The sequence below is a fragment of the Alligator mississippiensis genome, chromosome 6, assembly GCF_030867095.1.
Source record: "Alligator mississippiensis isolate rAllMis1 chromosome 6, rAllMis1, whole genome shotgun sequence".
Taxonomy (NCBI): domain Eukaryota; kingdom Metazoa; phylum Chordata; order Crocodylia; family Alligatoridae; genus Alligator; species Alligator mississippiensis.
The window spans coordinates 11,157,620-11,175,254 of record NC_081829.1 but is presented as its reverse complement, the minus strand read 5'-3'; the positions used below and the strand labels follow the sequence as shown (position 1 = coordinate 11,175,254).

Below are 17,635 nucleotides of genomic sequence, written 5' to 3'. Positions count from 1 at the left end.
ACTTGCCTTCGATCTCCGGGTAAGGTGCTATCTGGTCTCCAGGGACTCCAGATATTCCAGTGCCATGTCATAGCAGAAATGATACTGTTCCTTTAAGGAAAGGAAATAAAAGGAGAGAGAGAAATGCGTTAAGTAAAAAGCAGCATAGAGGAATTCATTTGCAGCGCACAACCAATCTAGAAAACATCGGAAAGCGAGCTTTAGGGAAACGGGGTATTTTGTTTCACTGTGGTGAACAGTGTTTCACATTTCAATGAAAAACTCAGAAAGCTTTGAAATTTCCCACTGAACAAAACCCAAACCCAAGCTCTTTTGGGTCAGCTGAAACATTTGGCTCATGCAAAACGAAAATGTTTTGTTCCATTTCTAACTGACTTCTTTAATTTCTAAAATGTAACATTTTTTTTAAAAAATGGAAACAAAAAGGCATTTCAAAATGAAAAACGGCAATCCTCTATTCCGAAAATGTCACAATGGAATATTTTGACCTTATCACAATGTTTTTTTCCCCTCAATTTTTCTTTCAAAATGAATTTTCATCACAGCAACAAGTTTCCACTTGTTTTGAACAAGGTGACACCTCCTGACGGAAAAATGTCTCGCTGGAAAATTTCTGACAAGCTCGTCCTATGAATAATGCTGCCTGTTCATGAGCACAACGTTCTGGATCCATTAGCTATTGACTATGTATCTAGATAGTTTTCCCTTTGGAGGGCACCCTTGTAGCACCATCCAGTCATTAAAAATAAAATCTGTGCTAGGAAGGGTGCCCAGCTGATTGCACCAAAGACTGAGCTCCTACATTTCTCCAGCATAACCCACGGCAGCCAAACTTCCCGCTCGACTCAACCCTGTAACTGCTCCAGAAGAACCGTGACCAGGGAATGGGAGTTCCTTCTTCTTGACCTGCTCACTTTTCCACCTCCCAGATGAGGCTGCTATCAAGGGGCCTAAAGGACAAAGCTGGGGGTTGCCCCCTGGACTTGGTTCTTTGCTAAGGTCAATGGTAGTCACATCAACCTAAGAAGCCTCCACCCAAGATAAAAACACACAGTAGACAGAGGGCAGCCAGCCGATGGGGTCTGTTCTGCTCCCGAGGGATGCATGCAGTCTGACACCCACTCCCACTGCTGCATGTGGGACATATATGCAAGCAGATGTATGCAAACACCTGCACAAATGACACTGCATAAAGGCCCAGTGATGGAATACTAATGTCAGAGGGAGTTTTATTATTTCCTTTCAAGGGACTGCGATCAGGCATCCCCCGTAGCACAGCCTTACACCTCAGGGTAGTGGCCTGGGTTCCTGCCCTATAAGCACAGGCAAGTAAAGTCACCACCCTTCCTGCCTTGCAGGTATGCTGAGCCCTGCTTTATACAGACCTGGCTTTAGTTGGATTACGGTACCTCTGGTCAAACTTTGGGGCTGGAACTTATGTCCTTGTGTGAAAATTTCCCCTGGAAATTACCACCTGCCTTTTTCTATGTTTAGACAGCATATGGCATTTACCTCTCCCATCCTAAGAAGAACTAAAATAACAATATACTCTTTATGGGAAAAGTATTATTATTTATATAGGACCTAAACTTCAGTAGGATGTAAAACAAACAGATACCACTTCTGCCCAGAATAGCTGGCAAGCTAATAGCATGGCCATGGATAAATGTACCACTGGTCACAGCCCTATGAAGATACTCCTGGTAGTCAGTACTACACCTGTAGTGTTTCTAGGGTATGGTAATTGTGTCATTTCATTAGGCTAAACCAGTAGTTCTCAAGTTTTTTTCAACTCAAGACACCCCTCATAATTCTTGTGAATTAAGCAGCATCCCATTGCAAAAAACTAATTTATTTATTACAACGCTTGCTGCCCTACAGATGGGCCAAGCAGTGGGCACAGGGGAGCAACTGGGCAGGGAGAGCCTGAGACTGCTCTTATTTGTTATCTCTTCACACCTCACTTATCTTCTCACCCTTCCTGCATCATCCTTCAAAGGATCTCATGAACCCTGGTTAAGAATCGCTGGGCTAAAGAAACTAAGCTCTTTTAGTCTCCTCTCATAAAATCAACTCTTCATTCCCATTAGCATCCTACTCTCTTCTACATCTGCTGCAGCTGGAATTCATCGTTCTTGAATGCAGCTGTGAGAGACGAAGTCAAGCCAGGGGAGCTAATTCTATTCTATTCTATTCAGGTCCTTACATCTCACTGATGTATCTAAGTGCATCCTACGTGACACGAGTAACATCTGATCCACACGACTTTTTCTCTTATCTTCTTCTCAGAGGTAAGGACTGAATGAGATGGTTAGCAAGAAAGGAAAAAACGGCTGCTGAAGAAATGACAGAGACATCAGGAAGACAAGTCAGCAAAAAGGTAGTGATGGCTGCCCGAGTCTCTAGGCAAGGAACTGACAGGCTTCCTAAGGCAAAATCCTAACCCCAGCATATTGAGTGAGAGATGGGATTTTACCAGAGCCTGCCAATGGTTTTACATCTGGGTGACTGTGCTAACTCACTGATTGACACCAGCTTAGAAGCAGGATCAGTCCTCTACAGAGAGATTAGCAATTCGTGGGAAACCTTCTAGCTAAAACTAGTTAAATTATAGAATCATAGAAATGAAGGGCTGGAAGGGACCGTGAAAAATCATGGAGTCTAACCCCCCTGCTGTGGGCAGGAATACTGTTGAGATCAAATGATCCCAGCAAGGTGTCTGTCCGGAAGTCTCTTGAAGACTTCCAAGGTTGAGGGACTCCACCACCTCCTTGGGAAGTCTATTCCAGATTCTGGGCACCGTTACCAGAGAGAAGTTTTGCCTTACATCCATCCTGAAACCATCCTCTAACCATTTATGGCCATTCCTCCTTGTCCTCCCCTGAGACTAGTGATCAATTTTTCTCCAAGCTCCCAATTTTCACCCCCCAATCAGCCCTAAAACCTGCATACACTTTGACTATGAACTACTGGGCACAGCCTTGTCAGTGGAGCTTTCTACAAAGGATCTCAGCGCTCTGGTGGTGCAACAAAATCCCCCCTCTGTTATGCCAGTCTCCACTGTAGACAGTGTGGTTGTGCAGAAGTAACCAAGGGCAGAATGGGTCCTACTCATTAGCAGGGATCATCCCAGCTGTGCTTCATCTGTATCCTTCCCCCAGTGCATCTTCACGGATTAGAAACATTCACATGAAAAACATCAGAGCTCAGCATCCTCCAGATGTTATTCACTGTTTGTATTCCAGCAGTGTTAAGCATCCTCTCTGACGTACGAAGGCACATTCCCTACATGACTGGTCACACCGATTTTATAATGGGGAGGACCCAAAAATATGGCAGTTGAGCACTGGAGTGTTTGAGATCGTAGTCCTAATGTAATCTAGGCTTTCTCTGTCTTAGGAACCTGTCTGTTCCCATGATATCTATTTGGCCGGTGGCTTGTGATTCTGGCGGCCGACCTTCAAGTTCCTTATCTTCAGGCAGTGCTGAAAATCAAGACCCAATCAGGTGTCGCAAATTGAGCATCCAACAGCTGAGACCCCCAAAGTCACTGATTACTCCTGAAAATATCTGTTGTTTGCTTCTTAGTGCCCGTCTGTCTCTCTGAGCCAAAATCTATGCCAGTATAAAGGCATTTTCAAGGAACAAACTTTCTTTACATTGCTAGATAACATTGACATCTCTCCCTCTCTCTAATTTCCAGCCCCCTTGAGGACATGGCAGTCGTCTGCACAGCACAGATACTTGAGAAGAGGAGCAAAATATTGCTGAGCAGTGAGGATCCTGTTTACACACCATTCCCATCAGAGCATAACGTAAAGGAAGGGAGAAAAAATCCCAGCCATAGTCTCTGCTGTAGAATTAAAATTGCTTCTAAAGCACAATACTCCACCGAGCTCTGCAGGAGGCATTAGTGTGTCATTAAAAAGAATTTAATTAGACTTGTGGAGGGGTGGGCAGCACTAAAGTGACCCCAGGTGTGGGCAGGCACTGGGAGAAGGAAATCAAAGGAAGAAGGAAGCTGCAGCAGAGATTAAAACCACATAATGCTTTTGGATTAAGAAAGGGGATTGTTTCTGTTTTATTATAATACAAAAATAAACCCCCACAGGCAGCCAGTGGGGGTGGGGAAGGCACATGGGGCCATATCGGCATGTAAAATGGTGCAGCCCCATTGATCCAAGTGAGACCATGCTGATTTACCTCAGCTGGGGATCTGGCCCATAGTGGTTCCACTAGATTGGGTTTCCTGGAATAGACATTTCAGGTTCATTTAAGGCTGGGAAAAGATTGTGCTTGGATCTGAAATGTTGTTGTTTTAATACCTTTGCAATTTAGCCCAATGGGTTTGATAACTTCATGCCTGTCACAGCGTCTTTTTATTACTTGCTCTCCCCACTCGGTTTAATTCCTAATGCAAATCACATCCGCCCCAAAGTCATTTCATTTTTAAAGTTAGGGATTTTATAATCCAGACAATGCAAACATTCTGGCCAACGAGACGTGCAGGTTCCTCCAGCAAAACAATAATGTCCGAGGCTTGCTGTGCGTCTTTCCCATCTAGATGTCAAGATCCCCATACAGTGTGTGCACCTTTCAGGTCTGTTCCCAGATGCCTGACCTCTGGTGAACCTTTGTGAGTGGAGATACCATGGCTGATGTTCACCCTGGTGCAGAAGAGTCGGTAGCACCTAAGCCCCATTTGAAGTTGAGTGAGATAGACGTGGTCCACTGTCCTCACTCTGGCCCCCTGTGCCAAGGCGAATTTTACACTTTAGTAGGCCTTTCTGGTCTACGGCAGAGAGGCTGCCTCACACCCAAACTTCAGGCCCCAGAGAGCACTTTAAATGGGGCTAAACAAAACCTTGACTACACAACTTTTACACAGGGTAAGGCTCAAACCGACTGCTTGTTATCCAGTAGGAGCTAGGTTACTTTCACCACAATAAGAAAGGAAAGGATCATGCATGAGCCCCTGGCAGCTACCTGGACCCTGTCCAGGCCCTTAATAGCTGTGCAGTGCAACCTCACAATGCTATATATAACATCCAGAAAACTAGGACCCGTTCAACAGGAGTGTCCGTGAGCTGCCACCGCTACTCCACCACCATCTATCCCAGTGATTCTCAATTGAGTGCCAGGAGATCTTTTGAAGGTCGTGGTCTTTCTTAGCTCTTTGCAACAGAAGAATTGCTCTACTATTTTTCCATACTTAAAAATGGAGTGAAAACTATCCAAGGGGTGATGTTCCAACCTTATCCAAGGGATGCCTTGGGTGAACAAGGAGTGTGTTGGCTCTAAAAAGGTTGAGAACCACTGATCTATCCTAATCATATCACATGGCAATCTCAAGAGCACATCTAATGTCCTTTGGAGCAGCAGGCTCACTTGGTGTGTGCTGTCCCTGGCTGCTTGTTCCACCCAGCAGCACGCAGCAGAGCCAGTTAGTAGTAGGCAGAAATGCTGCAATGTCTGCTGCGTGCATCAGGTCAGAGCAGTCAGATTCGACCCAACAGCAGCAGGGAAATTCCACCATGGTCTCCTCTTACTGACCAGCCACAGTGCAGACTAGCACAAGAGAGAGGGAGAGATGCACACAGACCAACAGACTGAGGGCAGGGCAAGGGGGAGTTAGGGGAGCCACTCAGGGCTGAAACTTGCCAGCCACAGGGGCCAGAAACAAATTCATCCAAACCTGTGGGGAGCTGTGAATCACTGCCTGCCTGTGTTGCTACAAAACAAGTTCAGGCCTTTCAGTGGTGAACTTGGAAATTGTGTAAGCTGTACCAATGCTCCCAGCAGAGTTCAGAGACTCCCAGGCTGGATCTACATGAGCAGGGGTGTGCCCACAAATAGTAGCAGCACCAATTTGTGCCGCTACGTTGTGCTTCAGTGCATACCCCTGCCCATGTGTCCTGTTGTGAAGCACATTGCCCTGGTGCTTCATGTGCTGCAGGGGGGGGGCTGGCAGGGGCACAGGGTGTCTCAGCAGGGGCTAGCCATGCCCTGCACTGAGGCACCCTGTGCCCTGGCCAGCCAGGGAGTGGCATGTGGAGATGGGGCAGCAGGCCACCCAGGGCTGTGGAGCCCCTGTGCTGAGGCACCCTGCGTCCCAGCCAGAGGTTTGCAGTGCCACAAACCACATGTGCCTGCATGTCTGGATCTAGCCTCAAAGTTTAAGGACATCCCATCTGACCTACAGAATAGCACAGCACATTACATTTCAGTTACTCCTGTATCAAACCCAATAATTTCTGTTTGGCTACAGCATCTCTTCCAGAAAGCCATCCAGACTCAGTCTGAAGATATCAAGAGATGCTGCATTGTTACCTGCGGCAGCTTTTCCAGTTAATCATCCCCACTATTCAAAATGAATTGCTTATTTCCAACAGGAATTTGTCCAGCTCCAGCTTCCAGCCATTAGTTATCGTTATGCCCTTCACTGAATCGCTGGTACATAGTGTTTTCTTGCTGGAGAATCAAGTTACTGCTCAATCTTCCTTTCGAGGAGCTAAACAGATTTTACTCTGCAAGTGCCTCATTGTAAAACAGTTTCTCTAGCTCTTCAATCATTTTTGTGGCCCTTTCCTACACCTTCTCAAATTTTTCAATATCCTTTTGAAACTGTAAGCACAAGAGCTATAGGTAGTGTTCCAGTTTCAAGCTCATCAGTGCTGCATATGGAAGAAAAATCACCATTTTACTCTTATGCTCTTAATTATACATCCAAGGACTGTATTAGCTCTTTCTGCATTCATGCCGAGTAGCTTGTCCATTATAACCATGGTGCATAAGGATTATCTCCTTTATAAAATTACCATCAAACATGTCACCAGAGGAAAAGGGACATCACAATGGGTGCATGACAGGCCTGCTTTATCTCCAGAGTGGACTGGTTTCTGACTTAGCCGGTTTACCCCAGTGAGCCTTCAGCTTCTAGTCATGCAGATCTGCACCTGCTCAGGTTTCCTGAGTGTGGGTCTTGAATGAACCTAATGCCCAAAGGGCGTTCTGCTGCATTCCCCTGCTTTGGGAACCAGATCACTCCCATTGTACGTGGTGTGCACATGAAAACATGCACTGGGTGGGTTTAATCCAAACACAGCCCAGACTCATGAACCCCAGCAAGCTGTCCAGCCAGAGCATGGAGGCTGGAAGGGAACCTAAAACCAGGAAAAAGCTTCAGTAGGGCTGCTTCTTTCTATTCCCCAGACAGGACCCTCACTGCTTATAAACCCCCTCAAATGGCCTGAATTGCATTCACTGTGTTAAACAGAATGCTCCACTCTTATTTAGCAGAAAGCTTTTTGGTACTTTTTCCCGTGGCTAAGATTACAGTGTGTTATAAAAGAAAACACATGAATGATTTTTCAGGGACTCAAGGAGGGTAAAATAAGATTGCACACAGATGCTTGACAGGTGGGATAGGCTACTGCCCTTAGTGCCCACAAGGTGAGTGTCTCAAACTTAGTGATAGACCCACATAATATGCAGTAAATAGCCAGTGGAAAAGGGAAGGGGAAGAACAAAGGAGGATGCCAGGCTGAGACTACATCTTATAATCTCACCTTCTAGTTGGGTAGGTGCTCGTCTTTTCTGATCTCTTAGTTCAAGGTGGATTTATTGGATCTCAATGTTCCTTCACTATACAACAGGACTGAAAAGCTTTAAGCATTCAAGAAAGCCAAAAAGGAGGGTTTAGAGGAAAGCAAATGAAAAACAGATGGCATGTGGCACTTACCAATGTCTCTACCATATTTGGCTTGTAGTTGCGGAGGGTCTTTGCAGCATAGAAAACGTCTACCATGTTATGACTCTTGATCATCTCCAGGATCATGGTAGAGGCACAGAAAGTGCCGCTCCGACCACCCCCATTCCTAGCAAAAGAAATACACAGACTCAGTCCACAGAAAAATGGTGCATAACAATGCACCTTAAACCATTTATTCCAAAAGCCCTTGCTGCAGCCTTACTGAAACTGAGTAAAGCAACAGCAATGCTTGGCCTTTCTCAAGTACTTCCATACTTTTGGACAAATATTCATCATTAATTAAGCCCCATGGTACCCCTGTGAGATAGGAACCGGGGCCATAATGAGGAATTAAGGCCAATATTTTCAAACCTGAGTACCTAAAATTGGACCCCTAAATAATTCATCGGATAATCAGAACTTAATGAGAGCTGCAGCTCCACAGGCAAATGCAGACAGGCTATGTTTGCATTAGTCTTCAGAAGAGGCTAGAGAGAGTCCTGCTTCCGGTATCCTGTTTTAGGCCATAAAGATGAGGTATTGTCAAAGCCAAGTGTCATAAAGGAAAGACTTGAAGCAAATTAAGGGTGTCTTTACGCATGCTCGGGGGTGGGGACACACACACGCTTTAATTAGAGTGGCTCTCAGGAACTGCTCTAATTAAAGCACCCACAGTGACTTGTGTATTCAGCATCCCGCGCTTCAAAACAGCGGCAGGGGCACTTTAACTAAAGCTTGTTGAACAAGCTTTAGTTAAAGCTTTAGTTAAAAAACACGCCTGCTGCCAGGGACGCAGGGACACTGAATACACGAGATGCCCAGGCTACTGGAGCGTACTTGATTAGTTGAGCCTGCTCCGATTCGCTGTACTTAGGTGCATCGGAGCAGCTGTTCCACATGTCCACAGGCACCCTAAATGATTAAACAGTAACAAGTCACCATGATTTTAGGGCAGGGGTGGGCAAAATGCAGCCTGAGGGCCAGATGTGACCTGCCAGGCCATTCTATCCAGCCCGCAGAGCCCCTAAAAATTTAGAAAATTAATATTTATCTCCCCCCGGTTACCTGTCATGTGGTCCTCAATGGCTTGCCAAAACTCAGTAAGCGTCCCTCTGCCCGAAATAATTGCCCGCGCCTGCTTTAGGGACATCCCAGAACCCTGAATGAACTTGTATGTGAAGTGCCTGAGGTACTATAACAAATATGCAATCTGTCATTATAATCAGCTTTCCACTGAAGGACTGGAGGCTACCATACACTGTACTGTTTGAGTGGGAATTTCAGAGTGGTGAACCCTATTTGAGAAGTGGTAAATTTGTTTAAATGATAGGGTCATAAAACCCCTAGATGAGCGCAATACACTGAAGAAGAAGCAGCACCACTTCTACAAAGAAAAAATTGTGCCTCGCTAATCTATTAAGTATATTAGCACAATGGTGGATAAGGAAGAAGCAGTTGGTATAATTTATCAGGTTTTTCAGGAAGTGTTTGGCACTGTCTAACCACCTCAGGCACTTATAAATTCATATTCCCATAGTGTCTGAGTACTTCACAGTCCAAAATTGTTCAACCAGCTTTCCAAATCATCCTTCAGTTCTCTCTAAGAAGAGGTAGTTAAGGAAATTAAGTAGGTGTAAAGAGAGAGAGGCAACATATTGCCAAGGATCAGAAACTGGCTAAGAGACGGAAAACAAAGCCTGTTGATTTTCAGCTCCTTATAAGATTGTTAATTAATAGGACGTCCCAAAACCTCTCGCTTGAAATGAGAAAAACCACTTTGCAGTTTCCCTGCAGTGTCAGACTGACATTTGGGGTGGCTATTCATAAAAGTGTGGTTCACCTGAATACATGAAACAGACCCAGAAGATCAAGACCCCACAGGTTCTGGATTTTAATTTTGGCACGCTGAGTTTAACTGCATTTCCATTCATAAAGCAAAAACCTCTGGGTGTGAAGTGAAACCTCCTTGATGTCTGCATTCATATAACACAGCAGTAGCCAAACCAAATCAGCCTAAAATATTGTGGGAAGACTCACATCCCCAAGATGTGCCCCAAGCTATCAATCTTGAGTCTGGACTGCATTTTTCTTGACAAGTAGGTCTTGGGAACCATAAGAGGAACCACAGCTAAAAACGGTGCCCTGCTGGAGCATCTAAGCTGGGTCTCAGGACACTAGGGTTCAAGCCCCAACTCTACCACAGAGTCAACCTTGGACAAGTCATGTCATCCCAAGGCAACCTAACTCTCCATCGTAAAATGATAATGATGATGTTAACTCCTTCCTTCTAATCTTTATCAATGTTGTTCATTTGGACAGACTATTTGGGTAGGAGCTGCCATTAGGACTGAATGCACCAATCAGGTCCTATAATTTTATGTAGTGTCATTGGATACACCCCACCCACCCCCTTTGGATGAATCAGCTTTGCCAGATGTGCCAGTATGTGATTTATGAGCAGCAACACCTCTCTCCCCTTCTTTCTCCCTCTCTCAACTTCTTGTCTTCATCTTCTGGAGTGCTCCAAGGAAGAGGGGAGAAACTTTATTTTATAAGGGATGCTCTCAAATTACCCTTTGGCAAATGAAGACGGACAAGGTTGTAATTAATTTTTGATTAAGCACTCGCCTGCTGTCTCTGTCAATTTGCAAACTCGTTGTGTCCCACGTGGGGGAGGGGGGTGCGCGTGTGTGTGTGCATGCAGACAGATGTGCAAAAGGATAGGGTTTGGGGGGGATTTGAGAGCACTTACAAAATGAGATTCAGTTAATCAGACCTGCTAAAAAGCAAGTTGCCATAATCACACAGCTGCTGCCTCTCTTCCCACATCATGACTTGAAGTGTGACAGATTCCTGGGTAAGTTGTGGCTGGGACTGCTGCTAAACCCCATTGCCAAGTGGAATGTAAAACACAAAAAGTGCCATGCTGGTTCAGACCAATGCTCCATTTGGCCAAATAGCCTCTGACATCAACAAGTAGTAGATGCTTTAGAGGGAGACTACAAGAACAGGGCATGTCAAGGGTGAACTACTACCTGTTGTACTCTCTCTGGCACCAAGCATCATTGGTTTAGGGATTCACAGAAGTTTAGGGCTGGAAGGAACCTTGTGAGATGTAGAGGAAACATCCCTGACTCTTATTTCACAGCTATTTATGGCCTTACCCTCCATAAATATTTCTAATTCCTTTTTGAACCCAGCAATACTATTTGCCCTACAAGCTCCTGTGGTGATGAGTTCCAAAATTTAATTATGCACCAAATAGAAAGCACTTCCTCTTGGTTGTTTTAAAACTTTCTCCTGTTAATTTCAATGGGTGGCCCCTAATTCTCATATTCTGTGACTTCATAGACTCATAGAGAAGTAGGGTTGGAAGGGACCTCCAGAAGTCATCTAGTCCAACCGCCTGCCTGAGGCAGGATCATCCCTGTCCAGATGAGCAAAGCGCAGAAGCATGGGAAATACCTATATTAAAACACAGGCTTAGCTATGCCTAAATCATCCCTGATAAGTGGCTGTCAAACCTCTTGTTGAACACCTCCAATGATGAAGAGTCCACAACTTCCCTAGACAGGCTATTCCATCGCTTAGCTGTTCTAACAGTGAAGAAGTTTTTCCGGATATCCAATCTAAACTTACTCTGCTGCAACTTCAAGCCACTGGTCCGCATCTTCCTCTCTGCATCAGGACAGAAAAGGTGCTTTCCCTCTTCTTTATGGCAGCCCTCAAAGTATCTGAAGACTTTTATCATGTCCCCTCTTAAGTGCCTTGTCCACAAGCTGAACATGCCTAGTTCCTTCAGTATCTCCTCATGTGACTTGCCGTCTAAGCCCTTGGTCATTGGTCATTCTAAGCTCTTTGCTGCTCACCTCTGGACCATCTCTAACTTCTCCACATCCTTTTTAAAATGTACAGAGCAGAACTGCACACAGTACTCCAGATGAGGCCTAACCACTCACCATCACCTCCTATGTCTTGCATGTAATGCTTCTATTGGTGCATCTTAAAAATGCATGTACCTTTTATGTGGCTGCATCACACTACAAAACTCATATTGAGTTTGTGATCTACAAAGCCTCTGAAATCCTTTTCCATAGTGCTGCCACCCAGGTAGGTGTCACCCATTTTCTGTTTGTGTTTTTGATTATTCCCCCTCCCACCCCAAGGTGTAGCACCTTGCATTTCTCTGCATTGAACTTGCTTTCCAATCTGTTGAGATCCTTCTGAATTGTACTTGCATCCTCCAGCATGTCCATACTCCTTTCCAGTTTCGTGTCACCTGCAATCTCACTCCAGAAGCTTTTCATGCCAGCATCCAAACTGTTAATAAATATGCTGAATAGCACCAGGCCCAGAATAGACCCCTGCGGGACTCTACTTGAAGCCTCCTACTATTCTGATATGGACCTGTTAATAAATGCCCTTTGTTTGTGGCTACTGAGCAAGTTATCTCTCTGTCCTGTAGTACCATATTTACTTGAATACAAGATGAGGGTTTCCCCTACAATTAACATAAGGGAAAAAAACCCTTGCCTTACATTTGCATATAAGGAAACCTAATTAAATACACTTCCTATCATTTAACTGCTGCCAAAAACAGCATGTGCTTATTAATGAAAACTAGCTATGAAGTTGATTAAATGCAGCCAACACTGAGAAAGACTATAAAACACATGGCCAATATGGAGCAAACATACTAACTGTCCTACCACAAGGACAGTTTGTTTTTGTTTTTTCCCCTGTGTCTGTGTCCCTTAAAAAAAAATGTGTGGGTCTTCCCCCCACAGGGAATTGATGCAGAATTGATCCAGAATTGATGCAGTTTACTTCCTTTGAAACTGCTGCAAGTTTTAGAACAGATACTACATATGTGCCCTTTTAAGCAGCACTTCTGTACTTACTTGCAAATATTACAACCTCAGCAAGGGAGATGCCATAAGGTGGTTTTCCCACAGACCTCAGATCACCTTGAATGGCATTGTGTAGTGAAGAATGGAGACTTGTCCAATGTACTGCAGACAGCCCCCACAACTTCTCCAAGAGTCTGCTACAGTCTGCCAATGGGAGGATCTTGACTACATGCCTATTTTGTGAAGATGGGGGATTTCTCCCTAGCTTGCTTATTTGGTCAGTTGGCTAAGGGCAAGCAAGACTCAGGGCCATCCGAACCCCAAGACCCCCATCCTTGGGGTCTGTACACAGGATGCCTGCCCATGGATTTGAGAGTATCTGAAACCTTAGGCTGAAGAGTCTGGAAGGGAAGATGCTTGCTGGTGGTAGTGCCACACAAACCTGAATGACTGGAATAACCCGCTCAGTGGATGAAATTTGGAACAATATTTTTTCCCCCATATATCTAGGCTGGCTGCTTGTGATCAGCCTTTCCTCCTCCAGATGCTTGCAAATCACCTTCCTTAGGATATGTTCCTGTAATTTCCCAGGTATTGAGGTTAGGCTAACTGGTCTGTAGTTCCTACATCCTCCTTTTTGCCTTTGAAAAAAAAGAGAAGCACTACACTGGCCCTTTTCCAGTCCTCTGGCACCTGGCCTGTGTCCTCCGACTTCATGAAGATCATTGCCAAGGGCTCCAAGATCTCCTCTGCCAGTTCCTTCAGGATCCTGGGATGAAGCTCATCTTACCCTGCTGACTTGAATTCATTCAAGCCCAATAAAAGCTCTTTGAAAGTCTCTTTTCTTATCTCCTCTCTCAGCTTGCCCCTTCCTTATCTAGATAATCCCACTTCGATGTCTGACAGCAGCCCAATGAAAACACCACTTGTGCTCCAAGCTCCTTAAACCTCCTGCCAAGAGCCTCATAGTAGCCTCTGATCTGTTCAGTGTCTTTCCTGGCAGTATCATTGGTGTCTACATGATGAAGCAAGAAGGGATCGTGGTCTTTCCCAGTATGGTAGTAGCCCCAAACCCTTGATCATCTTAGTTGCCCTTCTCTGTATCTTTTCTAATCCCACTAAATCCTTTTTAAGATGTGTAGACAAGAACTGCACATACTATTCAAGGTGTGGGTGCACCATGGATTTATACCGTGGCATTAATGGTGTTTCCATTTTGTTTTCAATTTCCTTCGTAATAATACCTAACTTCTAAATGGCTTTTTTGGTTGCTGCTGCACATTGAATCATGTTGGGTTTTTTTGCTGTTGTTTTGTTTGACAGAACTATCTACAATGACTCCAAAGTCTCTTTCCTGAGTGGTGATGCTTGGTTCAGAGCCCAGCACTGTGCATGTACATGTGACCCAACAGCTCCCAATGGACAGTTTCCACTAGGATGCAGTGGATTTGGTTCTTTTCTGGTACAATGCATGTAGCTTCACTGACACAATGACCCCCAGTTGAGCCCCTAGCCAGGTAAGTTCGGAGCCCTGGGGCTCAGACTGACATATTGGTCATGGGGATCAGAGAAAATCCATGTTGGCAGCCCCAAAGCCCCTCAGACCTCTGTGGTTAGTGCAGTAGCTTTGGAAAGAGTGGTACTCTGTGCGCATAAAACTGCATCAAAGCTCCATACCCACTGGGGCTTTCTAGCAGCACTGGAGGCAAGTGGACTGATAGAAGTCATTCCCCCCATCCCTCCATCCCATCTCGTGAGAGCCACTCACAAGCAGTGCACGATCGTCCTCCCATCACCGCTCTCCTTCTGCCACTTCTCCACTTGGGCCAGTAGGTGCAGGAAAGACTTCTTGGAGTCTGGCGTGTCTCTGTATGCTGACCACCTCAGGTACTGGAAATGCCGGACCATCAGGTGTCCTTCCTGTAACTAGAAGCAGCCCATCAATTTACATATATGACTGCCCTCTTTGATTTCCTGAGGGAGGCTTTGACGTGTGAGAAGAGACACTGGGAAGCATTAATATTTATACAAGAGAGGAAAATCACCCATTTCAGTTGTCCCCGCATCAGCTAGGCCACTTCATCTCCACCCAGACCTAAAGTGTCCTAGCCATCCCCATCAGCACCCCCAGACACACACAGACATGCATCTCTGCTTAATGCATCTCAAGCTAACCAGCTACACCCCCTGCTATGCCAATCCCAGGTCCCCAACCTTACACACCTCAGTCCTCACCTGCAATCACACCTGGTCTTGCACTCACAGGTGCCAACTGACTCACACACAAGAGACGCTCCAACAAATATTAGGCAGAGATCACCAAAGTGAATTCATGTGCATTCACTGTAAACCAAGGAGCTCTTGAAAATGAGCCATCCAGCAAGGAGGCTGAGTGGCAAGAATGTGCTTTAAAACCCTGATAATCTAGTTATCTTTGGAATCTAATAAATTTAGCACGTTCCAGAAGTAGAAGAATTACATCTACAATGCCTTGAACCCAGCCTTTAGCTAGAGGGTTATGGGACTCAATCCCAACACACAGGGTAGAGCTACTCTGGGAATCAAGACTGGCTTATGGAGCGAAACGCTGGGTCTAGCACTCAAGTTGTAGTTAATGACTTCACTGCCACGTGCACACGTGTGTGTGTGTGCACATGTGCATGTACACGTGCATGTGTGTTCAGAGGGAAACGTGTGCCAGAGGAAAAAGAAGAAAACAAATGCAGCTTGCAAGATTCCCAGCAAATAACTCAGAATCAATCTGCTTTGGTTTTTAGATACATGGCACATTTGAGTTGGGCAGTTTTGCTCTGCTTCTAGGGCTCGCAATGAGACATTCCTGTTTCCCTACCCAGTGGTTCAGGCTGATGGCACTTTTATATAGCACCTTGAATCCCACTGCACTTGGCAGAATCACATCGACAGGGCTAAGCAGGGCTTGCTTAACTTGTCACTGATGTGCCTGGAGGGTCCCCTTCCAACATAGATGTGAGTCTAGAGCAACACCAGTGATTTGTAGCTCTACACCAGGAGACATGACAGCAGAATTATAGTCCTTAGGGCTTAACTCCTCTCATTTTCTGTTACCCAGCACCTAGCATCACAGAAGCCCAGGCACACAAGAACCCATCACCCATGCTACACAGGGCAACACCATGGTCACACACGTGCACACACTCACAATACCCCAGAGCTCAACATTACAGTTATACACACATTACTCTCTGCAGAGACATGATTACAAAGCCCACACATGCTCTTCTGCAGGCACAGGGCAGCACTCAACAGTAACAATCAGACACGCAGCATCAGTACATGCAAAGCAATTAATTTTCCAATATTAAAAGGAAAAGCATTTAAGAGAGGGGAATTGGCTCCGTCAGGATGGCAACATTTTAAAAAGCTGCACCGAATACAAGATAAAACTTTCCAAGCACAGATAACAGAAGGAAGATAAGAGAATTAAGAAGGCTCTTTCTGCTGCCTGGATTGATGATCCTAGCTGTTCATTTCACCCTGGGCTGCTTGCAAGTTCTAGAGTGGAGCTAACGTTGATTTTCACAGCATTTAGCTTCTTCTCACTAGCCAGTTCACACCCAGGGCAGCACTGTGGAGAACGACCTTCCTGCAGTGATTCTGGGAGATGCCTGCAAGATAGATGCTGGTAGAGAGTGGATAGTTTGGAGGCATTCGGTACCCATTAAAAATAGTACCTATGGGCATGTGTAAATGAAATGGGGGCCCTAAATCAAAGCGGTGGATTTTAAAAAACGCCACTTCAATTTAGGGCTGATTAAACCCCTGTGTCATGCACACACCCCACTGACTTACCTACCTCTCCAGCGGCGGGGAGGGGAGGGCGAGCTGCTGGTGGGTGGAGTGGTCCCTGGGCTGCAGAGGTGGGGAGCAGAGTGGGCTGGTGCTTCCCTCTGGGGCAGCAATGCCCTCTGCCCCCAGGCAGCACCCACCCATAGGCACCTGGCTCAGGCGGTCCCAGGGGGCATTGCTGCCATTGAGGGAAGCACCAGGCCCCTGCGTAGCTCAGGCAGGCTCTGCGGGGAGGGGGGAAGATCAGGCTCACCACTTTTCTTGGGTGGAGCTGCTGCCAGGCTGCCTGCCCGGGCTTCCTGCAGCGCCATGGAGTTTTAGTTTGCTGTGCCCCAAGTCATTTAAGGCGCATTACACCACCAAATTTCCTACAGCAGCTGGAATTAATGCGCAATTCACCACCAAGGCATGCAAACACCGATACCATTAAAGTGGTGCAAAAGCATTTAGCCCACTTTAAAGTGTTGTGCACACACGCCCCTTGTTTCATCTACACACGGCCCGTGGCTTCAGCAAGGAAACGAGCATAAGGTTGGGGGAGCTGTTTCAGTATTGCTCCAATTACACAAGACAGCAACAGGAGAAATCAAAATGCACCTCTGACTTAACAAGCCCAACTGGTAGGCTCAGCTTCAACACATAAACGGGGCTACATTAGAGTTGGGTTTGTTCCAAGGTATGGGTAAATGTTAGGGAGGGATGGACTTCTGGCAGGACTAAGTTCAGAGACCTATCAGAAAGACTGGATGCTTCTCTGAAATTTATTCTGACTTCCTTGGTCTCAAATTTAGGTCAGAAATCTGGCCAGCATAGGGCCCCTTGCATTATCTCACCACTCCATTTCCAGCTGGAATCCAGACATGCATAGGTAGAATGATACGAAAGAATAAGTAGAGAGGACAAGAAAGGAAACTCCTTCAGGTGGCAACAAAAAAAAAAAAAAAAGCTCTGGGATCCTTTTGGAGGTTTGTTTGAAGGTCATGATCAGCTTTAACAGGAACTGTCACACCAGGTCAGACTTGAAATCCATCTAGTCTAGCATCCTGTCTCCAACAGTTACCAGCCCCAGACACTTTAGGATTAAGCCTTCGTGTACTATTAATGGGCAATTATTGAATAATCTGCATACAGAGGAGAAGTGTCGTCCTAAATCCCATTAGTTCAGCCATCCCATATTTTATTCTAACCACAGGCATAGAGCTCTATC

The 17,635-nt window shown here is 45.6% G+C and overlaps 1 protein-coding gene across 4 annotated transcripts in view; it reads right to left on the bottom strand.

Moving 5' to 3' along the window:
* PTPRU (protein tyrosine phosphatase receptor type U) overlaps positions 1–17,635 on the bottom strand; it is a 312,312-nt gene that overhangs the window by 5,490 nt on the left and 289,187 nt on the right. For all 4 annotated transcript variants that reach the window (XM_059729643.1, XM_059729641.1, XM_059729642.1 and 1 more), the window contains 3 exons: positions 14,369–14,526; positions 7,742–7,877; positions 7–90 (listed from right to left, as the gene is read on the bottom strand). In XM_059729643.1, coding sequence (XP_059585626.1) covers positions 28–90; positions 7,742–7,877; positions 14,369–14,526 — 357 coding nt within the window. In that variant the 3' untranslated portion in view covers positions 7–27. The remainder of the gene's footprint in view (positions 1–6; positions 91–7,741; positions 7,878–14,368; positions 14,527–17,635) is intronic.